General features: G+C 43.6%; 1 protein-coding gene across 1 annotated transcript in view; it reads right to left on the reverse strand.

Annotated features, from left to right (window-relative positions):
- The window catches only part of dnah7 (dynein, axonemal, heavy chain 7), a 338,773-nt gene that overhangs the window by 217,212 nt on the left and 95,609 nt on the right, over positions 1–25,952 (reverse strand). The window contains 7 exon segments of the mRNA XM_067987762.1: positions 9,993–10,142; positions 10,707–10,955; positions 18,729–18,827; positions 18,970–19,182; positions 20,077–20,204; positions 24,569–24,671; positions 24,767–24,935. Coding sequence (XP_067843863.1) covers positions 9,993–10,142; positions 10,707–10,955; positions 18,729–18,827; positions 18,970–19,182; positions 20,077–20,204; positions 24,569–24,671; positions 24,767–24,935 — 1,111 coding nt within the window.

Here is a 25,952-nt window from a genome sequence, read left to right on the forward strand (position 1 = left end):
GGCAGATGGAGTATAATGTGGGGAAATGTGAGGTTATTCACTTTGGTAGGAAAAATAGAAAAACAAAATATTTTTTAAATGGTGAGAAACTATTAAATGTTGTTGTTCAGAGGGATTTAGGTGTCCTTGTACACGAAACACAGCAAGTTAACATGCAGGTAGCAATTAGGAAGGCAAATGGTATGTTGGCCTTTATTGCAAGGGCGTTGGAGTACAAGAGTAAGGAAGTCTTGCTGCAATTGTACAGGGCTTTGGTGAGATCACAACTGGAGTACTGTATGCAGTTTTGGTCTCCTTACCTAAGGAAGGATATATTAGAGGTAGTGCAACGAAGGTTCACTAGATTGATTCCTGGGATGAGAGGGTTGTCCTATGATGAAAGATTGAGTAGATTGGGCCTATACTCTCTGGAATTTAGAAGAATGAGAGTTGATCTCATTGCATATAGGATTCTAAGAGGGCTTGACAGGGGAGATGCTGAGAGGATGTTTCCTCTGGCTGGAGAGTCTGGAACTCGTCTCAGGATAAGGGGTCGGACATTTAGGACTGAGATGAGGAGAATTTCTTCATTCTGAGTGTCGTGAATATTTGGAATTCCCTACCCGGCTGGGCTATGGATGCTCAGTTATTGAGTATATTCAAGACTGAGATCAATAGGTTTTTGGACTGTAAGGGAATCAAGGGATATGGGGATTGGGTCAGAATGTGGAGTTGAGGTCTAAGATGAGCCATGATCTGATTGAATGGCGGAGCAGGCTCGAGGGGCCATATGGCCTACTCCTGCTCGTATTTCTTATATTCTTATGAAAATGTTACATCTGTTGTTGACTTCCTCAAGAAATTAAGTCGGTGAGTCCACAATGGTGAAAAATGTTTGTGGAGGGGTTAGCAACAACAGGCTCGATTGGCTAAATGGCCTTTTCTTGTTCCCTGCTTTCTGGAGGCCAAGAATGTGTCTACCATTTAAGACAGACAAACTTCATTATAGGGGGAAGTACTTTCTACTTAATTGTCAAATAATTAAAAATGTTATGAAGTAGATATCTTTACATTCATCAATGTTTCTCAATTACTCTAACTCTGGCTATTTTATACTTTAAAACAGCTGAATTGAGCTAGTCTGGGGCAGACATTTTACATAGAACAACCACTCTTGTGACTCCAGTGACCATGAATGGGAACAATCGATTCTGAGCGGCACTTACTAGTGTTAGTTTTACCGTAACTGAACTTTATGAAGGCACCTAAGAGGGATTTTGAAAAAATTCAGTAGACTACACATCACCTTTACTAGTCTATTCCTTTAAAAAGAGTTAAATTATCCATTGAAAGTTCCGAATGGAAACTATGCTTGATTTAGTTGTTATTCTAGGATAGCGGAGCCAGCATGTAAGGAAGAATTGCAAGATTAAAAGCCTGTAGTTCTAAAAATGCCATAAAATATGACCACCTCTTCCAAAGGGTCTGAAGCATAATTGGTATCTAATGGTAAACAAATAAACATTCATCATTAAGGCAAAAGGAAAATACTGCGGATGCTGGAAATTTGAAATAAAAACAGAAAACGCTGGAAATACTCAGGAGGTGGACACAGGAGGTCAGGTAGCATCTGTGGAGAAAGAAAGAGTTAATGTTTAAGGTCAATGACCTTTTGTCAGAACTGGAAGAAGTAAAGATTTAACAGTTTTTAAGGAAGTACAGATCCAGGGAAAGGGGGGGGGGAAGGGATGGAAAGAACAATAGGGTGGAGAGCAGCTGTGATTAAATAACAAAACGGATGATGGTGCAAGGCAAGGCAAGGTAATGGGACAAGTAATGAAATAAAAGATGGGTCTAGAGGAGCTGTAAATGGAACATCAGAACCATTAGCAGCACTTGTTCTCTGAAAAAATGGGAGTAGTGGTTATGATCTGAAGTTATTGAAATCAACGTTGAGTCTAGAAGGTTGTAAAGTGCCTAATCAAAAGATGAGGTGCCGTTCCTAGAGCTTCCATGAGCTTCGGTGGAATGGTGTAGGAGACCGAGGTCAGAGTGGGAGTGGAATGGAGAATTAAAATGGCAAGCGGCTGGAAGCTCAGAATCACGCTTGCAGACTGAATGCAGGTGTTCAGCAAAGCGATCACCCAATCTGCATTTGGCCTCCCCGATGTAGAGGAGACCACGTCGGGAGCAGCGAATACAGTATACTAAATTGAAAGAAGTACAAGTAAATTGCTGTTTCACCTGGAAGGAATGTTTGGGGCCCTGGACGGCAGGAAGGGAGGAAATGAATGGGCAGGTGTTGCATCTCTCGCGCTTGCGTGGGAAGGTGCCATGGGAAGGGGAGCTGGTGTTGGGGGTGATGGAAGAGTGGACCGGGGATCGCAGGGGGAATGGTCCCTTCCAAATGCTGAATGGGGAGGGGAAGGGAAGATGTGTTTGGTGGTGGGATCATGCTGGAGGTGGCAGAAATGGCGAAGGATGATCCATTGAATGTGGAGGCTGGTGGGATGGAAGGTGGGGACAAGGGGGATCCTATCATGGTTCTGGGAGGGATGGGAAGGGGTGAGGGCAGAAGTGCGGGAAAAGGGACGGACATGGTCGAGGGCCCTGTCAACCACAGTGGGGGGAAATCCTCAGTTGGGGAAAAAGGAAGACATATTGGAAGCACTGGTGTGGAAGATGGCATCATCGGAACAGATGCAATGGAGATACAGAAACTGGGAGAATGGAATCGAGTCCTTACAAGAAACTAGGTGGGAGGAAGTATAATCAAGGTAGCTGTGGGAGTCGGTGGGCTTATAATAGATATTGGTTGACAGCCTATCTCCAGAAATGGAGATAGAGAAGTCGAGGAAGGGAAGGGAAGAGTCAGAGATGGACCATGTGAAGGCGAGGGAGGGGTGGAAATTGGAAGTAAAGTTGATAAAATTTTCCAGTTCGGGGCGAGATGCAGTCATCAATGTACCGGAGAAAGAGGTGAGGGAGGGGACCTGAGTAGGACTGGAACAAGAATGTTCCACATATGCCACAAAAAGGCAGGCATAGCTATATGGGTTCCAAAGGAGAAGTTGTTCAATGTAAGGACAAGTTCAGCCAGTTGGAACAGGGTGGCGGTGGATGGGGACTGGTTGGGCCTCTATTCAAGGAAGAAGCGGAGGGCCCGCAGGCCGTCCTGATGGGGAAATGGAAGTGTAGAGGGACTGGCCATTCAGTGAAAAGGAGATGGTTAGGGCCGGAAAACAGGAAACTGTTAAAGTGGTGGAAGGCATCGGGAGAGTCGCCGATGTACGTCAAAAGATACTGGACAAGGGGAGAAAAATTGGAGTTGAAATAGGAAGAAATAAATTCCGTTGGGCAAGAATAGGCTGAAATGATGGGTCTATCAGGACAGTCCTGTTTGTGAGTCATGGGAAGAAGGTGGAAGTGGGCTGTGCGGGGTTGGGAGCAAATAGGTTGGAGGCCGTGGGGTTAAGATCGTCAGAGGAGATGATGTCAGTGGCGGTCTGGGAAACGATGGCTTGATGATCGGTGGTGGGGTCATAGTCCAGAGGGAGGTAGGAAGAGATGTTGGTGAGTTGGCGTTCAGCACTACTTAAAGGCAGCCTGCATCTCTTAAAGGGGAGTTGCATTGTCAATTCAATCGGTGGACCGACGAGATTGCGTGCACCGAGGTTCTCGAATGACACACTAGAGGCCTAGGTGCACAAATTGGACGCGCGGAAGGCCATCCTGTATCCACAGGGTGGTAGGAGGCCCTCCAGACACATGCTATGGAGGCAGTGGGACAAAGTGGCGCTGAAGTGAATGCCAGGAACATTGCACCACGCACGTGGATGCAGTGCAAGAAATAGTTCAATGATTTGACATGAGTGGTCAAGGTAAGTGAATTAAACTGTCACGTGGCATATCCTACCAACTGCACCACGCACAATACTCCCACCAACAAACGCTTTCCATCCGTACGCAACGCTGCACTTCGGATGTTGCGTCTCATCCTCACATAGTATCACTCTTGCAAGCCGCACGTCCACAACTCAGAGGTCACACATATGCTGGAAGCTGTTCAACCATGACAGCCACATCACCCAAACACCTTGCAGGACACTCACTGACACACTTCCCTCTGTCTTGCAGGAGAAGGTGGCGCATAACAGCCGGCAGCAGCAAAGACCTGAGGGAGGACAGGCACATTTACACATCCACACCCCCATGGAGGAGATAGTGCTGGGGATCATTGGGTGGGATATCACTACGGCTATGGCCACTGGCGGTTGGAGGTATCAATGATGAGGGTCTCTGCATATCCAATCCTCATTCTGATTTCCCACATCTCCCTCATCCCACAATCTGTTCTGACTCACGTGCTGTAGATGGTGTCAGCATGCGCGTTTTACTTTCTCCTCTCCCCACTCCACAAGTCAACCAGTTTCCCTTTGTCATTGCAGATATCCAAGAACTGGAGCTGGCGCCTTCCGAAATGAAGGAGGAGGAAGGCAGTAACAACGACACCACACCGTCACTTGATCTGACATTCGCATCCACCAGCTCAGATACTGACACTACACATAGTGTAGACGCTAGGTTAGAGGAGGGATCTGCACATGGTGAGACACTCAGCACAAGTGCGCAGGAGCTGGGGCGGGGGGAATGGATACCACATGTGCCAGCTCGCCAGAGGGTGAGGTCGCTCACTAGTTCTGGTGCAGAGGAGTCAGATGATGAATTCGATGGGCCAGGCTGCAGAAGAAGGCTGATGGGCGTACACAGCCAAATGCGGTGCACTGAAAAACCTGCCAGAAAGCCTGTGCGAAATGTCACGACGTATGGAGGAATCCAGCTCCAACTTGCCACAGGGCTTTGCGCAGAGCTTGGAGCCCATCCTTACCCACATGGAACGAGTGATCACCTCCATCAGTGCAACTGTGGAACCAACCATGATGCAGCGTCTGATGACCAATGTCACAGCTTCCACTGCAGCACAGACAACCGCCATCCAAGGTCTGACTAGTGCATTTGGAGCTCAGTCTGCCGCCTTGGAAGCTCAGACTGCTGCTATCATGGCTCTGATGGCCTCTGTGGAACAGGGTTTCCAGGGCATCACAGCACTCCAGGGATCTGATGCCCAGCAGGTCACCAGGATTCCTGAGGCGCCGCCCCGGTAGAGTGACAGTGGTGCCATAGAAGACAAACCCGCTGTCCGCTCTCAGGATGACAGCATTCCTGCTCCCACCCCTGCCAGTACCCTTGCTGTTGCCTGTCAGCCAACCAGGCCAGAGAGCTGCAGCCCAGGCCGAGATGATGCAGCGTTAAGCCAGGCCCACCTGGCCCAAAGCTGCTCGAGGTCGTCCTCAAAGGCCATCTGCATGCTTCTCAATCAAAGGTCAGCAGCCTTCCACCACCCATGTTCCAGCCACTGGGGATGCACCTCATAGCAGCACCAGGAAAGGTAAAGGCACACAAATGACAGGCACTGAGGGAATGCACAAGGATGAATAGTGTAATGTTGTATACATGATTACATGTGTTAATTTATAAATTTGTATTTGAAGTCGCAGTTGGTGGTGGTTTTTATTTATGCGATGAGCTTTGGGAGGAAGCAATGTGTAATCATAAGGAGGACGATTTGATGGTCATATGGGAGAGGAAAAGTGAGAAGTGTTGGACTGTTGGTGACTTGGGAGGTGTCATTGAGGTTACTGGTATCGCTCATTAATAAGGTGAGCATGCAGAGCCCTGGCAGACAGGGCATGTTCACCTTGTTGCCTCCTTGCCTCTGCCGCCACTTCCTCCTCCGTCTCCTCCTCTTCCTCCACCTCTGGCTCTGGCTCAGGGTCTTGCTGGATAGGCGGTGGCAAGGGCTGTTCCCTCATAATGATGAGGTTGTGCAGCATGCAACGGCGAATCTTGACACCCGCTCAGCTAAGTGCTGCAGGGCTCCTCCAGAACAGTCCAGGCAGCGGAAGCATTGCTTTACGACACCTATGGTGTGCTCGATGACATTTCATGTGGCCACAAGGAGCTCATTGTAGGCCTGTTCTGCACGTGTGCATGCGTTCCTGACTGGAGTCATAAGCCATCTTATGAGGGGATAGCCCTTGTCGCCCAGTAGCCAGCCTTTGACTTGCCGTGCCGGTTGAAAGATAGGTGGGACGTTGGACTGCCGCATAATGAAGGCATCATGACTGCAGCCAAGGTAGCGGGCATTGACCTGCATGATGCGCAGTGTGGAATCCCTCACTGTTCATAAAGATGGCCGAGTTGAGATGTGGAGCACGCATGGTAATATGCATGCAGTCAATGGCACCCTGCACCAAGGGGAAGCCTGCAATGCGAGCAAACGCTCGTGCTCACTCATTCCGCTTCTCTCTGTCAAGAGAGATTAATCTTTTGGCGGCTCGTACAGTGCTTCCGTGACGTCCCTTATGCAGCAGCGCACTGCAAACTGCGAGATGTTGCATATATTGCCAGCAGCAACCTGAAAGGATCCAGAGCCGTAGAAGTTCAGCGCCACTGTTACCTTCACAGCCACAGGCAATGCTGTCCTTGCCCTGTTCTGAAGCTGCAGTTGTGGCTGCAGCAGTTGACAAATCTCTGTCACAGCCTCTTTCATGATCCACAGCCTTCGGAGGCACTGATCTTTGCTCAGGTTGAGATAAGAGAATTGGTCCCTGAAGGCCCTCATTGGATATGGCCTCCTGCTCAGTGCTCTGTGCCTCCTCCTCCTCCTCTCTCTTCTCGCAGATGGACCTGCTCTGCATGGCTTCTCTGCATGCTTCCAGTCATGTTCAATACCCAGCGGGAACCCTAGCAGGCCACCCATGGTTGGCAGCAACCTTGTTCAGTTCATTGTTTTAAATGCCACCAACAGTAATGCAGGACCTGCCAGACCATTCTCTATATAATATTACAACTTTTTCCAAATATTAGAGACCTACAAAAACAGATACAAATGCATCAGCAGCCAGAAGCAATAATCCAGCAACTAACCTGCAACTCCTGCGTGATTCCTTTAAATAGCGCTGTTGGGGGTCCTTCAGACCGTCTACGACCTGTTCAGCTGTGCGAGGTTAAGACTGCTTAAGCGTTGAGTTCCAAAATCGCATCAGTCAGCCTCTGTCAGCATTACACACTGATCTACCGCATAATCTCCCTACTTTACATGGTGCCAGCGTTCGTTATCTGCATGTGCGTGAATGTCTTTACCAATATGGCGTCAGGCACATGTAACACTAGAAGTGTGCCCATGCATTCCGGATGCCATTTTAGGTCCTTAGGAGTTCGCATAGCGCCTACACAACGGGCGCTACACGGCCCAATTTATAATCCATCTTCCCTTCCTCTCCCCTTTCAACATTCCGAAGGGACCGTTCCCTCTGTGACACCCTGGCCACTCTTCCATAACCCCGTTCCCCCTACGACACCCTGGCCACTCTTCCATCACCCCGTTCCCCTACCCACGGCACCGACCTGTGCCAGCGCATTAGATGGAACACCTGCCCTTTCACCTCCTCCCTTACCACCGTCCAGCCCCCAAATACTCCTCTCAGATGAAACAGCTATTTACTTGTACTTCTTTCAATTTTGTATACTGTATTTGCTGCTTACTATGTGGTCTCCTCTACATTGGGGAGGCCAAACACAGATTGGGTGATCGCTTTGCTGAACATCTCCGTTCTGTCCGCAACCATAATCCTGAGCTTCCGTTGCTTGCCATTTTAATTCTCCGTCCATAGCCATAGCTGGAATATTCAGGATGTTCTTAGTAGGAAACATGGAGCAATGCCAAAGCTTTGAGTAGTTAGGGCAGGCCTCAACAAGAGGGTGGGAGCAAGTAGAGCAGGAGTATTCAGGGTGGGCCTTGGTGGCAGTGAAAGAGCAAAGCTGCAGCTCAAGTACTCAACCATACCTGGGAGGGTAGGTACCAAGAGACCAGGAAGGCATGGAGGATTAACAATAGGAAAGGGATAACTTGAAAATGGATTGATTTTTTAAAAAATTATCTAATTCATGCAAATAGTCTAAAAGCTGAGAATGAGCACAAAATAGTAAATACTCTGAATGATAACTTTCCCCAGGTATTCACTCAGGATGACAAGAGCAACATAACATCACCAACCAGACCCAAGCAAAATTAACGACTTCAATATAAATTAATCGGAAATCCTTAGCAGGCTAAAAGAGCTCAAAATTAATAAATAAATCCCCAGGGATAGATGGTACTTATACCAGGGGAGAGACTCGGAAGAGATTTGAGAAAGACACATAACCATTATGAGGGAGTCACTGGACACTGGGGAGGTATCCATAGATTGTAAACAGACCAATGTTGTGAATAGTGTTAAAATAGACACAGTAAAGTACAGTCCTATTGTTCTTCGTTCAATTATGTGTAAAATAATGGAATCAATTATAGGGAGTCAACTTGATTTTCTGTACGACAATAATCTAGTAAACACCAGTCAGCATGACTTCAGAAGGGGTAGATCCTGCCTGACCAACCTACTTGATGTATTTGAGGAAGTGACAACCCCAGTGGACTGTGGAAAACCCTTTGACAAGGTGTACATAGATTTCCAAAAGGCATTTGTTAAAGTTCCACACTATAAACTATTAATAAAGGTCAAAGCCAAGGGGATCCACGGTAAATCTTGGAAATGGATAAGAAATTGACTGAGGAAAACTTGTTAGAGGAGTCACGTTATGGAGAGGGAAAGAACCGAGTGGGGTAGCCTAGGACGCATAATGGTACCACTACCGCTTCTAATTTAAATCAATGACTTCAGTTCATAAACTCAATGCAAAGTGGTCAAATTTGCAAATGATACCAAACTAGTTGGGACAATGGTTTCGAAGAAGGCCGCTCAGAAATTACAAAGAAGGCACCTCAGAGATAATCTTATAAAGGTACGTAATATAGCCAAGGGTGTGGAAACACTAAGTCCAGAATATTACTTTAAATTATATGAGTGACACAAGGGGATACAGGTTCAAACTGGTAAAAGGTAAACTTAAGACTGATGTCAGGAAGTTTTTCTTCGCACAAAGAGTGATGAACACATGAAATGGACCTTCAGATAGAGAATTGACGTGAAAACCCTGGAATCATTTAAGAAATAATTAGATGCTACAATGGAGATCATGTAGGTCTTTTTGGATAGATGAACTAGGATGGGCCAAATAGCTTTCCCCATCTACAGTTATTTTGTGTGACCTTGTCATTGGTTAGTGATGTCATGTGGTTAGGGGTAGGAGGAGAAATATCAAAATCTGATTCATCCATGATGTCACATGGTTGGCAATGGAGCATTAGTAATCTAAGAGCCTCACTACAATTAACAATAATATGGTATTACAGACAGACATTTTTAAGATAAATAGATAGCTACAAGTATACACAAATTTATTTGGGTAATACAAACACTTTTCACCTCTCTGTGTCAGAAGGTTGTGAGTTCAAGTCCCACTCCAGAGACTTGAGAACCATACCTAGGCTGACACTTCAGTGCAGTTCTGAGGGAGTGCTGAACTGTCAGAGGATGAGACATTAAACTGAGGCCCCCTCTGTCCTCTCAGGTGGACGTAAAAGATCCCATGGCACTATTCGAAGAAGAGCAGGGGAATTCACCCCAGTGTCCTGACCCACATTTATCCCTCAACCAACATCACTAAAACAGATTATCTGGTCATTATCACATTGCTGTTTGTGGGAGCTTGCTGTGTGCAAATTGGCTGCTGCGTTTCCTACATTACAACAGTGACTACACTTCAAAAGTACTTCATTGGCTGTAAAGCGCTATGGGACGTCCTGAGGTCATGAAAAGCACTATATAAATGCAAGTGTTCTTTTTTCTTTTTTTTTAACATTCATTTAGAAGTATCAGTCTATTCTGAAATTACATATACTAAATACTTGGGATTTTTTTTGTTTGAGGGTTTCATAACTTTCTGCATGTCATAGTACTTTGTTTGGTTTGTATAACTATAAATTAACATAATTCACAAATACTCACAGAAGAAACAGCAAATGCTCTGTAGCTAACAGCCAGAATGCCATCTGACCATTCATGTGACACCTTATCAAACTGGCCATACAGTTGACCCATAGTGATGGCCTTGGGATTAATAACTGTGATTTGAACCTTGTTTTCTTCCAGAAGCCCCTGGACAAAATACAATAAATAGAACATTTTACAGAACCATTTAATTGCCATCACTGATGTAAAGAGCGGCATGCTAAAATCTAATTACTGTGATGGTAAAAGAAATGACATCAAACGGCACAACTGGTCAATTTAAGATAACTGGATATGTATTGCATTACTCTGGCACAGTAGTAGAAAAATCAAAATCTTACAACATGATGCTACTATTTCCATTGTTAGGCAAAATACATATTTTCTTCATGTTAGGATAGTGACATCTAGTATGCAATAACTTCCATAATTTACACATTTGACAATTAGAATCTTCTCATTAGCTAAGTGATGACTTCTTGATCATATCCTTCAGCTTTATAAATTTGCATTATATGACCGATAGATAGATAGATAATGTTCATTGTGATTATATTATTGTTTCATTTTCAAGTTCATTAATATATTTATGTAACTGAAAAGTTAAGTTGACCTATGCATTTGTCCAAAAAATATTAATTATAAACTACAACTGACTGATGACAAAATAAACAGAGATGCACTATTACATGATTCAGTGTTCACTTCTACCTTTTCACAAATATCATGTAAAGCAGCAGCCAGAACTCTATAAGCTGCTGTCTTTCCACCAAATGGTTCTCCAACAATCATAAAACCATGACGCACAATCATCATTTCATAGATTTGTAAGATCTTCTGTGAGAAGAAGTCAGTCATTTGCAAATTCATGTGTTCACAATTCTCTTTGATTGCTTCCAGCAAGACACGGTAGTCAGGTTTTGGTAGTTTTATTCCAGGAAACAAATCTGAAGTGATACCCTAGCAATATAAAAAATTGATTTACTACAGTATAATAGGTGTTAAATAGCTGCCTGAATACTTGCCTCACAACAAATCTATGGTGTTCTATTGCTCAAAGAACCAGCAAAGCATCAAAGTATGTGATATAGTGAGAGTCTATTAATTTTCATTAGGAGTGACTGTGCTTTGTGAGGCAGATTATTTGTCTGTATAGGTTCAAAGATAATTTTAATTCAATTTTTGACTTAAACAAATGAATAACTTGTGGTTTAGTCCAAATAGTTGATTTAAACAATACCTGCAGGAGATCACTGGGCAATGGTGTAAATTGCTATTGTAGGGTCTGTACCTAGGAAGCATGATATTGGCAGTCTTATTCACGAGGACCCACACAGTAATACATTAGTTCATTCACAGAAGAGCCCTAATACTTGCAAATATATAGGCACACAATTGTGCAGCTGCAACTAACATTCATATAGTGCCCTTCAGATAACATGTCAGAGCACTTTACAAGGGATAGAGGTGGACACTGCAAGTGCAGAAATTTAGTTGGAGAGACTAAAGACAAATGAGATATGTTCACAGGAGCCTTTTGAAGGCAGGGAGAAAGGTAACATGGTGAATGGCTCAGACTTCAATAATGGAACAGAAGGGGTCAGCAAACAAGTTGTAATCTAGAGAGAGGAATGCAAGGTGCGTGCTGGGGCATATAGCTGGAGAAGATTACTCAAACGGAGCGGGTGAGGCTATGGATGGATTTGAAAGTGGGAGAAGAGGATTCTAAAATCAATTCACTGGGATACAAGGAACCTGTGGAGCTTGGTAAGGATGGGTAATGAGTGTGTGGGGCTGACAGCAGAAGATTCAGGGCATAGATTTGTGGATCAACCAAAGTTTGTGAAGGATGGACGTGGATAGACTGGTGAGGAAAGCATTAGAGAAATTTATCCTTGAGGTAATGAAGGTTTCAGCAGCAATGAGAGTGATGTATGGGCATAAGCAGGCAATGTTCTGGAAGTGGAAGAAAGCAGCCTTGACAACAGAGCACATGTGGATAGAAAGCTGAGGGTCAGACAGAACAGTGAGTTTGCATACAACCAGGTTCAGCTCAAGTGAACAGGGGCTCCTCAACATGTATTGCATTTATATCAAAATAATTGTTTAGGACTTCTTTTAAAATCAGATAAAATATTTAAAACCTCAAGTACAGTTACTTTCATGGAGCCAATGGAATTTGCACAGTATATTGCCAGAACTGCATAAAGGCATCACCTGCAGACCATGCAGGCTCAATCCCCCTGCTGTAAAGATCATCAAGAGGGAGCAATAACTGGCCTCAGTCAAAACCTTCAGTCAAAAATGTATAACTTGTAATCACTGAAATTAAAAGGAACAGACATAGAAAACTGAGAGCGAGTGGTCAATTGAAGAAGGATATTCCTCAAAAACCAAAGTAGTATGAAGATGCGTGTAAGAGTCACAGGCTAATAAACATGGAAGCATAACGAGATGAAAATATTGGAACTCCAACGGAATAAAAAGGATCAAAATTCTTCTGAGTTTTTTTGAACCACAACAAGTGCTACAAATAAGATACTGTTGTGTTTGGGATGATTATAGGAAAGGTAAAAGGTTTTTATTGTATATCAGCATAATATAACTTTTAAAAACAATAAACCATTAACACATATAATTAGCATGCTAGCATCAATAAGAGTCAATATTCAGGGAACATATGCGCAATCCAGTCTACACTGCAATTTAGTTCAACACACATGATTGTTATTTTCTAGTTCCCAAAGGGGGATTATTAAACCTATGCTGTAAATCTACAGTGTAACAATACTACTTTTTAGTTATCTATTTGTTTAATACATTTGTTTGGCAGTTTATAACCTAAGCCACAATCTAGTGAAGTGTTCATTCTACCACCTTCCAAAGTTGAGGACAATCATGTGAGGGCATGTGGGATAAGCAGTAAACTGAAACACAATAACAAGGGTTTTCTGTTCAATCCCTGGGCTCACTACAAATTACCTAGATGTGGGGCAATGAAGGTGCGCTTCAGGGAATAGGGGCTGAGGGGTCGCCTAAGGAAGTGGTTTGAGAGACTGACCCCATGAAATTATTTAGATAATAATACAAAAAGTGAACAGTTATGTCAAACAATTTATTAGATTTCACTTTATCTATACCCGCTCAGAATCTCAAACACCTTGACAAGGTCTCCCCAAGTAGCATAGTGGTTATGTTACTGGACTAGTAATCCGGAGTCATGAGTTCAAATCCTGCCACGGCAGCTGGCAAATTTAAATTCAATTAATTAAATAAAAAATCCAGAATTAAATACCAGTATCAGTAACGGTGGCCATGAAACTACCGGATTGTCGTAAAAAACAATCTGGTTCACTAATGTCATTCAGGGAAGGAAACCTGACGTCCTTACCCGGTCTGGCCGATATGTGACTCCAGACCCACATGTGGTTGATTCTTAATTGCCTTCTGAAATGGCCTAGCAAGCCACTCAGTTGTAAAATCTCGCTACGAAAAGTCATAATAAGAATAAAACCGGACGGACCACTAGGCACTGACATGACAACGGCAAATCCAAGCCCAGTCAACCCTGCAAGGTCCTCCTTACTAACATCTGGAGACTTGTGCCAAAATTGGGAGAGCTGTCCCACAGACCAGTCAAGCAACAGCTTGACATAGCCATACTCACAGAATCATACCTTTCAGCCAACGTCCTCAGACTCTTCCATCACCATCCCTGGGTATGTCCTGTCCCACCGGCAGGACAGACCCACCAGAGGTGGCGGTACAGTGGTATACAGTCAGGAGGGAGTAGCTTGACTCTGGACCCCATGAAATCTCATGGCATCAGTCCTCCTCCATGTTGAACACCACTTGAAGGAAGCACTGAGGGTAGCAAGAGCACAAAACGTACTCTGGGTGGGGGACTTCAATGTCCATCACCAAGAGTGGCTCGGTAGCACCACTACTGATCGAGCTGGCCGAGTCCTGAAGGACATAGCTGCCAGACTGGGCCTGCGGCAGGTGGTGAGCGAACCAACATGAGGGAAAAACTTACTTGACCTCGTCCTCACCAATCTACCTGTTGCAAATGCATCTGTCCATGACAGTATTGGTTGGAGTGATCACCGCACAGTCCTCATGGAGACGAAGTCCCGTCTTCCCACTGAGGACACCATCCAACGTGTTGTGTGGCACTACCACTGTGCTAAATGGGATAGATTCAGAACAGATCTAGCAGCTCAAAACTGAGCAACCATGAGGCGCTGCGGGCCATCAGCAGCAGCAGAATTGTATTCCAGCACAATCTGTAACCTCATGGCCCAGCATATTCCTCACTCTACCATTACCAACAAGCCAGGGGATCAACCCTGGTTCAATGAGGAGTGTAGAAGAGCATGCCAGGAGCAGCACCAGGCGTACCTAAAAATGAGGTGCCAACCTGGTGAAGCTACAACTCAGGACGACATCCATGCAAAACAGCGGAAGCAACATGCTATAGACAGAGCTAAGCGATTCCACAACCAACGGATCAGATCAAAGCTCTGCAGTCCTGCCACATCCAGTCGTGAATGGTGGTGGACAATTAAACAACTAACAGGGAGGAGGATCTGCAAACATCCCCATCCTCAAAGATGGCGGAGTCCAGCACGTGAGTGCAAAAGTCAAGTCTGAAGCGTTTGCAACCATCTTCAGCCACAAGTGCCAAGTGGATGATCCTCCTCCCGATATCCCCACCATCACAGAAGCCAGTCTTCAGCCAATTTGATTCACTCCACGTGATATCAAGAAATGGCTGAGTGCACTGGATACAGCAAAGGCCCTGACAACATCCCAGCTGTAGTGCTGAAGACTTGTGCTACAGAACTAGCTGCGCCTCTAGCCAAGCTGTTCCAGTACAGCTACAACACTGGCATCTGCCCGACACTGTGGAAAATTGCCCAGGTATGTCCTGTCCACAAAAAGCAGGACAAATCCAATCTGGCCAATTACCGCCCCATCAGTCTACTCTCAATCATCAGCAAAGTGATGGAAGGTGTCGTCGATAGCGCTATCAAGCGGCACTTACTCACCAATAACCTGCTCACCGATGCTCAGTTTGGGTTCCGCCAGGACCACTCGGCTCCAGACCTCATTACAGCCTTGGTCCAAACATGGACAAAAGAGCTGAATTCCAGAGGTGAGGTGAGAGTGACTGCCCTTGACATCAAGGCAGCATTTGACCGAGTGTGGCACCAAGGAGCCCTAGTAAAATTGAAGTCAATGGGAATCAGGGGGAAAACTCTCCAGTGGCTGGAGTCATACCTAGCGCAAAGGAAGATGGTAGTGGTTGTTGGAGGCCAATCATCTCAGCCCCAGGACATTGCTGCAGGAGTTCCTCAAGGCAGTGTCCTAGGCCCAACCATCTTCAGCTGCTTCATCAATGACCTTCCCTCCACCATAAGGTCAGAAATGGGGATGTTCGCTGATGATTGCACAGTGTTCAGTTCCATTCGCAACCCCTCAAATAATGAAGCAGTCCGAGCCCGCATGCAGCAAGACCTGGATAACAACCAGGCTTGGGCTGATAAGTGGCAAGTAACATTCGCGCCAGATAAGTGCCAGGCAATGACCATCTCCAACAAGAGAGAATCTAACCACCTCCCCTTGACATTCAACAGCATTGCCATCGCCGAATCCCCCAGCATCAACATCCTGGGGGTCACCATTGACCAGAAACTTAATTGGACCAGCCATATAAATATTGTGGCTACGAGAGCAGGTCAGAGGCTGGGTATTCTGCGGCGAGTGACTCACCTCCTGACTCCCCAAAGCCTTTCCACCATCTACAAGGCACAAGTCAGGAGTGTGATGGAATACTCTCCACTTGCTTGGATGAGTGCAGCTCCAACAACACTCAAGAAGCTCGACACCATCCAAGATAAAACAGCCCGCTTGATTGGCACCCCATCCACCACCCTAAACATTCACTCCCTTCACCACCGGCGCACTGTGGCTGCAGTGTGTACCATCCACAGGATGCACTGCAGCAACTCGCCAAGGCTTCTTCGACAGCACCTCCCAAACCCGCGACCTCTACCACCTAGAAGGACAAGAGCAGCAGGCACATGGGAACAACACCACCTGCACGTTCCCCTCCAAGTCACACACCATCCCGACTTGGAAATATATCGCCGTTCCTTCCTCGTCGCTGGGTCAAAATCCTGGAACTCCCTTCCTAACAGCACTGTGGGAGTACCATCACCACACGGACTGCAGCGGTTCAAGAAGGCGGCTCACCACCACCTTCTCACGGGCAATTAGGGATGGGCAATAAACGCCGGCCTCACCAGCGATGCCCACATCCCATGAACGAATTTTTTAAAAGTCTCCTTTTCTCCGATGTAAACATTCTCAGCTTCTTTAGTCTATCCTTTTAGTTCAAATGCCTAATCTTCAGTATAAGTTGGATGTCCACCTTTGTACCATCTCCAAAACCAGGATATCCCCACTATAGAATGGTGACTAAAATTGCACACAGTTCTTCAGGTGGAGCCAAATCAATGCCCTAAGTGAGCTCACTACTACCGCTGGAACTTATGTTCTATCCTCCTGCCGATATACTTCAACAATTTGTTTGTCTTCTTTATTGGTGTCATACATTGAAAGCACTGAAAATAGTCTGGGATCTAAATTGGGCCACATAACACCCGTTGTGTAGGCGCTACACAGACTTCTAAGGACGCAGAATAGTGTCCGAGATGCGTGCACACACTTCCGCGTGGCGTGCACAGGGCGCCATATTGGTAAAGGCGTTTGCAGACGCGCACTTAACGAATGCCGGCAGCATGTAAAGTAGGGAGATTATGCGGTAGATCAGTGTGCAACGCTGATTTAAAGGGATAGATGCAATTTTGGAACTCAATGTTCCAGCCAACAAACTGTCTTAACCGCTCACTGCTGAACAGGTCTTTAACAGCATGGAGAACCACCTCCCCCCACCCCCCCCCCACCCCCCCCACCCAGCGCTATTTAAAAGGATCATGCAGGAGTTACAGGTTAGTTGCTGGATTAGTTATTCTGGCTGCTGATGCAGTTGTACCTGTTTTTGGAGGTCTCCTATACTTGAATACTAGGATGAGGGGACATAGCCTAAAAATTAGAGCCAGGACTTTCAGGAGTGAAGTTGGGAAATGCTGCCACACGCAAAGGGTGGTAGAAGTTTGGAACTCTCTTCCGCAAACGGCAGTTGGTGCTAGCTCAATTGTAAATTTTAAATCTGAGATTGATAGATTTTTGTTAACCAAAGGTATTAAGGGATATGGAGCTATGGTGGGTATATGGAACTAGGTCACAGATCTAGCCATGATCTCAGTGAATGCTGAGAGGCTATTTCCCCTGGCTGGATAGTCTAGAACTTGAGGTCATAGTCTCAAGATAAGGGGTCGGCCATTTAGGACAGAGATGAGGAAACATTTCTTCACTCAGAGGGTTGTGAATCTTCGAAATTCTCTATCCCAGAGGCCTGTGGATGCTCAGTCGTTGAATATATTCAAGACTGAGATCGATGGATATTTGCCACTAGGTGAATCAAGGGATACTGGGATCGGGCAGAAAAGTGGAGTTGAGGGGCTGTATGACTTACTCCTGCTCCTATTTCTTATGTTCTTATGCTCTTAACAGGCTCGAGGAGCTAAATGTACTACTCCCGGTCCTATCTTCCTATAACAAAGTTTCAATACTTTACAGGAAGTGAGCTGGCTAGCTGACAGGCAACAGCAAGGGCACGAGCAGAGTGGCAGGGGTGGAACAGGAACGCTGTCATCCTGATAGAGGAAAGCAGTATCATGTTCATTGGCGACACTGCCACTTGCAATGTGCCATCTTCTCCTGCAAGAAAGCAGGAGGTGCGTCAGTGAGTGTCCTGCAAGATATTTGAGTGATATGGCTGTCATAGTTGAATAGCTGCCAGTGTGTGTGGCCTGTGAGTTGTGAGTGTGCGGCTTGCAACAGTGGTAATGTGTGAGGGTGATATGTAGCAGCTGATTGGAAGAGTTGAGTACTGATTGAAAGAGTTTGTTGGTAGGTGGGTGATAAGGGGTGCAGTGCTGAGCAACCTTTATGCAATGTTTTGAAGGAACTCAGCAGGTTGTAAACATAAGGACGGGATCTGCATCTGTGTTTTATGTGTGCTATTTCTGATCTCCATTCAGACCCATATCAGAATATAAAATGTAAGAGTCCCACAAACTTTGAGCAACCAAGTTGTTGCTCATTAAAAATTCCAGAGTTCCCATCATCACCATGCTTCGACATAATGCAGCACAGATTCACTTCACCATTGACTTCCACCACTTCCTGCAGCCACAGTGCACTTTCCCTTTAAGAGGTGCAGGCTGCCTTTAAGTGGTGCTAGCCACTCGCGATATCTGGGCCCCTGCTGGTAAGCAGTCACTCATGAATGTTACATGCTGCCTGCATTTCAACGAACAAGCGCGGGTTAATCACGCACCACAATCCCTGTGCCCGTTTTTGGGGGTTAACCAATTTAATCCCCTCTGTTTCTATATAAACACTCACCCAAAATATAGAAGGTGGTTCAAAAACAAGTCAATTGATTATTTGCATTGCATTGTTTAAAACGTTTAATGAATTGATTGTAATCATTCTTTTTGTTCAGCTATTAACTTCATTATGAAACTGCTGTAAAGCTTCAAAGACATCACTAATGGAGGACAAAACTAAAAACATAAGGAGGAGGAAAGACGGCTTTACCTCAAAAAGTGGCAAATCATGAGACAAGAACTTGGGCAGATTAACATCAATAATCGATCTCAGTAGTAAAATCTCTTCATTTTCAGTTGGATATTTCAGCTAAATACAACAAAAACATAGCTAAATTTATAATATAATTTATTTATCTTTAAGAAAGTGACTAGATTTTACTATATATGTAGCATAATAAGCATTTGTCACAAAACCTGCTACATTAGGATAACTATGCATCATACATTACCTTTAGATTTCCTGCAGCAGTTAAGACAGATTTCACTGCACGCATCCCATAGTCGTAATGATGCTGTGAAGACAGTTGCTCAGAGCAAAGCCGATAGGTAGCTACAATCTTAACTGACAGAGGTCGAGCACTGACAAAACCACAAGAGTAAAGTACAATCTCGGCAATCATTGCATAGTCTGGTACCATCATAGCTACTGTTCTGAAGAGAGCCTGCAATACAATCATGATCAAATTATTGTTATGTTAAAATATGGTTTTACATTCCTGACAAAAGTCATTCTAGTGACACATGTCTATTTCAAATTTACAAAGAAATAGGAAGGATTTTAACTACCAGCGAGGAAAACAGTAAGTTTCAATTAGATTCCCATCTGTCCGCGGCAGAATGAGGCTACGGCGACTAACAGTCACATGCAGCCGGCCAACTTCCCACCCAGAACAGGCGAGAGGTGAGAGTAGAAAGCGGCTGCGATATAGGGGTCGAGGTTCCCCAGGGTGGGAATCTCGCATTTCAAAAGGCGGCCGGGGGTGGGGGGGGTGGGGTGCAGTCTGGAGTTGGGGAGGCATATACACTCCTGCTCCTCCTGACCCCACAAAGGAAAGTAAAAAACATACCTTGTATGGCCTCTTCTCACTTGACTTTACCTGGCGGGAAAGCCGCAGAGGCTGCTTGGAGGAGCAGGTTAAAATTGAAGATGGCGGGATCCAGGTGGATCATCAATGGGTAAATCACCAGATCAATTCGGCAGGCGGGTTAGGGTTAGGGTTAGGGTCCCATCGAGTTTTTTTTTACTTAAAATAAACTCATGTTTATAATTTGTCAAACATGTTTTGTCAAGATACTCCTTCCTTTTCATAACCAAAAATCTTTGTTTCAAAATTCAGATGCAATCAGGCAGCATATTGTCACATTATCAAACTATTACACGGTTGGAAAATTTTCTGGTAGCTGTATAAAACCTTAAACTATACATCTGATTTATGTCTACAGTATTTTTATTCTGGATGACTAAGCAAGGGTTGGCTATTGATCATATGATAAAAATATAATATTCACCTTGCTGCAAGCTGATCTAAACCATGGCAAAGAATTTGTAAAAATACCTTCAGGTTATCTGGCAACTCTGAACGACCGGCATATCCTGGATTCATAGTAATGAAGACAGCACAAGTTGGGTTAAGTTTCAATTCAGTTCCTTCAAACATCAATGTAGTAGATCCAGCTGCAATACCTGCAGCACAAAAAGAGAATAGAAAGCTTCAATGTATAACTAAACATATAAAGAACACGTCACTGGTGGCTATGGGACTGTAAGAAATCAATTCAAGCTACATTCAAGAAAGTAACATTATGTTTTGGCAGAAAATCTAATTTTTAATAGTATACAGTAAAGCATGCAGTGTTACCAGTGCTCCATTGTGGGCCACCTTCTGTTTACTTCAAATAGTGCTTCAAAATTGCATTCATATCACATTCCAAAGCATGAATACAACATACAAGTGAAACACCTATTCTTCCCCTCCGAAATAGCTTTTAGCGGTACTTCATGAAAGAGGGCATGCCAGGGTAATCAACAATCAATATAATCTAACTGGCCACAACCACAAAGATGCCACCAACCATAATTGCAGGCATTAACGCACCTACATGGCAACAACCATGTTGAACGGTCTTCACCAGGTCCAGGTCAGAGAGAGCCAGATGCACAGCTATGCTATCTGTTGCAAGAACACCTGCTACTATCATGTACCATAGGCTGGCACAGCCAGTGACAGTACTGGTCAGCTGTGGCTTCAAACTTGCCTCCACTTCCTTTGAGACATGTTGCAATGCTGACCTACAAGAATGCTGTTGTGAAGTGGCAAACAGGCCCACTCCCTTTTGCAGCCAGCTCATATAGCATTGCTTCCACTTCAATAGCAATCAAACGGTGGGCCAGATGTAGCTGCTGCAACCATTCAAAATTCCCACTCACCGGACTCTCCTCAGCTGTATGTGCACGGCTTTGTATCTGTACTTACCAACAGTTGTTATGGACACCAGCAAGTATAGAGTATGCACATTTTCATAGTTACCTCAGAAAAGGTTAAGAGTTCATGCTTTATGTTTTTCTGAATTTTATATGAATATAAAATTTAAGTCCGATGCAAATTTGGCACAGAAATTTGCATTTAGACAGGCATAACTCTTCAAAGGTGACAGACGCTCAGCATACTGTGTTTTATAAATAGATAATTGAAATGTAATCTTTAGTCTTCTAAATATTGAGTCAACCTGATAATTCACAACTAAGGCTGCAGTTGTACACTTCTGCATCAATATCAAATGGTTTCAGGTGCTCATCGATAGATTTTTGTTGACCAAAGGTATTAAGGGATATTGGACAAAGACAGGTATATGTAGTTAGTTCACAGATCAGCCATGATCTCACTGAATGGCAGAACAGGCCTACAGGAGATCCTGTGTTCCAACAGGGCAGCATGAGGTGGCTGACACCAAAAAGGCTGAACTCTTCTAATACAAGTCTCACTCAAATTGGTGATAGAAATGGGGAGGTTTCTTTGGAAATTAAGGATAGATAAGATAATTTCAGTCTCAGCTCTTCGTCTTCAGTCCTCTGTTCTTAGTTTACTTCTAGTTCTTTTAATAATATTGTCTATTATATGTTGAAAGGCAACTCTGTAAAATCGGAAAGTACATCTCCAACAGAGCAGAGAAGGTTACAGAAGTTAAGACTGTACAGCTATATCATCCAGATGCAGACAGATATGTCATTTAATATAAATCAACATTGATTTCAATAACTTAAGACCATAAACACTTTTTTTTATTTTTCTTATCCTTTTTTGTGAAACTGTAGCTGCTAATAATGGTTCTGCTGTTGCCATTTACAGCTTCTCTAGACCCATCTTTTGTTTCTTAACTTGTCCCATTACCACCGTCCTTGCCTTGCACCATCATCCTTTTTGTCATTTAATCACTCTTGCCCTCTACCCTATCACAGACCTTCCCTTTTGTTCTTTCCTCCCCTCCCCTCCCCCCCACTACCTTTCTGTGGCTCTGTACTTGCTTAAAAACTGTTAACTCTTTAACATCTTCCAGTTCTGACAAAAGGTCTTAGACCTGAACCGTTAACTGTTTCTTTCTCCACAGATGCTGCCTCACTTGCTGAGCTTCTCCAGCATTTTCTGTTTTTATTTCAGATTTCCAGCATCCGCAGTATTTTGCTTTTGATAACGTGTCGTTTAGATGTGCAAGTTTTCCTGAGATCGAGAGAGGTGAGATTTAAGCCAGCTATTCCAGATACAGCGGATCCTGATGGGAGGTTGGTGATGTGCTAATATAATCCAAATTAGTTGAAGCAAGACAATTCGACGAGCCAAACTCGGGCATCATTCATTCTTACGGATAAACTGGGTGGTAAACCCAGTCAGTTCTTTGATGAGGAATTAAGATCATAGAATCATACACACAGAAGGAGGCCATTTGGCCCTTCATGTCTGTGTTGGCTCTATGAAAGAACTATCCTATTAGTTCCACTTCCCTGATCTTCTCCCATAGTCTTGCAAATTTTTCTTTTTCGAGTTTATTTTTCTTTTTCAAGATGAAGGTTTAAGTATTTGTCTGGTGCCCTTGATAAATGTTCTGGTCAGGGTATCAATCCCAATGTTCTTACAGTCTCATGCTCTGGAGTTCCCTCCCTAAGCCCCTCCATCTTTCCACCTCCCTCTCCTCCTTTGAGATTCTCCTCAAAACCCTCCTCTTCGACCAAGCTTTTGGGCACCCCTTTTATTATCTTCTACTTTGTTCAGTGTCCATTTTTTTTTCCTTGCATCTCTGTGGAGCACCATGGCATATTTTTTTCCTGCATTAAAGACACTGATAAATGCAAGATGTTGTCCTTGAGTGATTGAAGGCAAGGTGCAAGAGAAAGATTGTCAATCAGACAATAAGCTTTTTCTTGGCTGTATCCAGGAATGTGAGACAGCTACTAGAAGAGCCACTTAAGAAGTGGTAGCAGTACGCAGGACCTTGGCAGACATGGACAACAGTAGGAAATATAGAGGGCAAGCCATCAACTATACCACAGATAAAGTGATTTGAAAGGAAACTAGAAATCCATGAACGTAGTTTTAGTGGCACACCATATTATAGGAATTAGTTTAGAAGTGCCCTGCTAACCGTTTTGTAGATGTCCAAGGTAATGATTCCCAAAATGTTCAAGAACAGAGTTCAACAGATACAGAACATAGGTAACAAAATCCCCAGAGGAATGGCCATGCTGAAAACTACACTGGCAATCATGGATTAAGCCAGAACTTTCAACGTGATGGATAATTTGAGAGTTAACATCAGTTTCTGTAATTTTAGACAGCACCAATATCTTAAGGGTGAACATAAGCAAATTTCCAAGGAGAAGGAAAGGCGCACTGGAAATAAAAACGATTGACAAAAAGTCAATAGGACATGGTTAACTTTCCAGCACAGGTCTTGAGGATGATGGGAAGGAAACCATCAGGACCAAAGGTCTGATTGCAACCCAGAGAGCAGAAGATTGGACATACCTGGTGAGGATTAAACAATGTTGTTCATAATAACAGAACAGAATGGAGCAACAGAAAGAGGGTAGTAGTTTACACAGGTTATCATAGCTTCAGTGGAAAACCAGCGAAGCTCCTGGAAAAACAGCATAAGCGGCCATATTTAGCCATTTACACCATTCTTCTGAGGGTTCCACCAATCTTCACCGAAGTTACAACAATAGATTGGGAGAACCACGACAGAAATTCCAGGCATGGTTCTATACCATGATCATTAAGGTTAGCACTGGAGAGAAAAATGAACCAAGAAAAGTCAGCTGCTTTTATAGGAAACACCAGGACATAAAAGGAGTGGAAAGGAAATCGAAAAGAGGATTCACAGAGGCAGTAAGATGGCAAGCCTGGAATTTCCACAGGAGTTCTCCCATTTACTCCCATTTTGCAGGGTTTCTGTCAATCTTCCATCAAAGTTGTGGTGGCAAATCATGATTCTACCCCCGCCCCTGACTATCTTTTCAATAAAGTTGCATTTACCTGCTTTAATTTGTGGATAACTCATGAGTCGAATATAAATTATTTATCATGACTTGCTTTAAACACTTTCTTATACATTTTACCATTCAAACAATAACTATTTGTATTTTTTAGTACTTCTCTTCAGATTACCAGATGAGATGAATGATTGTCATTTAGAAAATCACTTTTATGGGGAATGAAGTTAAAAATTAAGGCTAAGAACAGAACTTGCCATAACAGAGCCAATAAAAATTTCTATTTCAGTAACTGGAAAAGAAATGATGGTAAAACATACAAGCAAATTGAAGATCAGAAGTTTATGGATCATAATAATAACCGTGCTATTAAATAAAAAGTTAGATTGGATCCCACAAAATATTGAAGTGCAAAGCAACTGTACATAGGCAAAAATTGGCAGCAGCTTAACATATATTCCAGCACTTTTACAGCACAAGAAAAGGGAATGGACCAAAATATAATAATTAAACGGACTAAATTAGATGATAATCTATGCATTAAAAATCGCAAATTAACAAACCTCTTTGGATAGTTAGAATTTGCTGGGCAACAACAGAAAGTACTTCCAGATCAATTCTGTTAAATTCATCAAAGCATGCCCAAGCACCACAGGAGAGCAATCCCTGAAATCAGAACCAAGTTTGCAATTAAAAATTCAACAATAATTCCTAAATTAAAATTAAGTTGCTAGGAACTTGTATTCTGATATCATACGCACCTTAAAAAATTTTCCCAAGGCAATGTAGTCCAGTCCATCAGAGCAATTAAATACCACACATTGTTTGGCTACAGCCTTTGCCAAGTCTTTAGTCGTCTCAGTCTTACCAGTGCCCGCTGGTCCTTCAGGTGCTCCTCCAAGATAGAGATGTAAAGCACCAAACAAGGTTCTGGATATTTATTCAAGATCAAAAGGATATATATCATAGCTCACGAATACATGTATACGGAAATACTAATAACTTCAATTCCAATTTAAGCTATATTCAAAAGTAAAGCTTCTATATTTTTGTATACTTTTGTAACTTTGAACTTTTCTGAGACACGCACAAGTTTGTAACATAAAAATCACATACTACAGAAGCAAAAATGTTGTGAGAGGGTAAAACATCATTATTGCCAAGTTTACAGAAGATACAGATTTATTTGCTGCCTGTTTCACTTCTCTATTCAGATTCCAACTAATACGGTGCTTCTCTAATTCCACCTCTTAATGCATGCAACCAGGGTACTCATTATATAGTCATTCCGTGGGCAAACTGGAGCACTTAAAAGGTGTTGTTGCAGCCCTCAGTCCTGTCCCACATCACCACTATTTTGGCAGATAGCGTTGTCAAATCCAGTGCATTTTTAAAAAGGTTGACAGAGCTAATAAGTAATTACAGGTCAGTTATATCGGAAAAATATGGTAGGAAAAATGTTAAGAGTTTTTAATTAAGGATGAAATTACCGCATATCTAGATTAAAAGAGAAAGTACGGATTTCAATAGGGGTGATTGTTCTTGATAATCCTCAGAGAATTCTTTGAGGAGATAACAGATATGAGAGATGGGGAAGTGCAGTGGATGTAGTGTACATGGACTTTAGGAAAGCTTTTGACAAAGTACCACATAGGAGATTATTAGAGAACATTAAAGGGTATGGAATTAGGGAAAGGATAGCAAATTGGATTAAAATTGGTTAGAAGGAAGAAAACAGAGAGTAGGAGTTAAGGGCAGTTTTTCAGAGTGATTGGAAGGGGGTAGTAGTGTCCCACAGGGTTCAGTTCTGGGGCCATTTTTGTTCACTGTGTATATCAATGATTTAGATATAAATCTAAAGGGAGTGGTGTTAAAATATGCAGATGATACCAAAATAGGACATATAGTTAATCCTTTAGAAAACCAAAGGAAGCTACAAAGAAATAT

This window comes from Heptranchias perlo, chromosome 7 (assembly GCF_035084215.1).
Source record: "Heptranchias perlo isolate sHepPer1 chromosome 7, sHepPer1.hap1, whole genome shotgun sequence".
Taxonomy (NCBI): Eukaryota; Metazoa; Chordata; class Chondrichthyes; order Hexanchiformes; family Hexanchidae; genus Heptranchias; species Heptranchias perlo.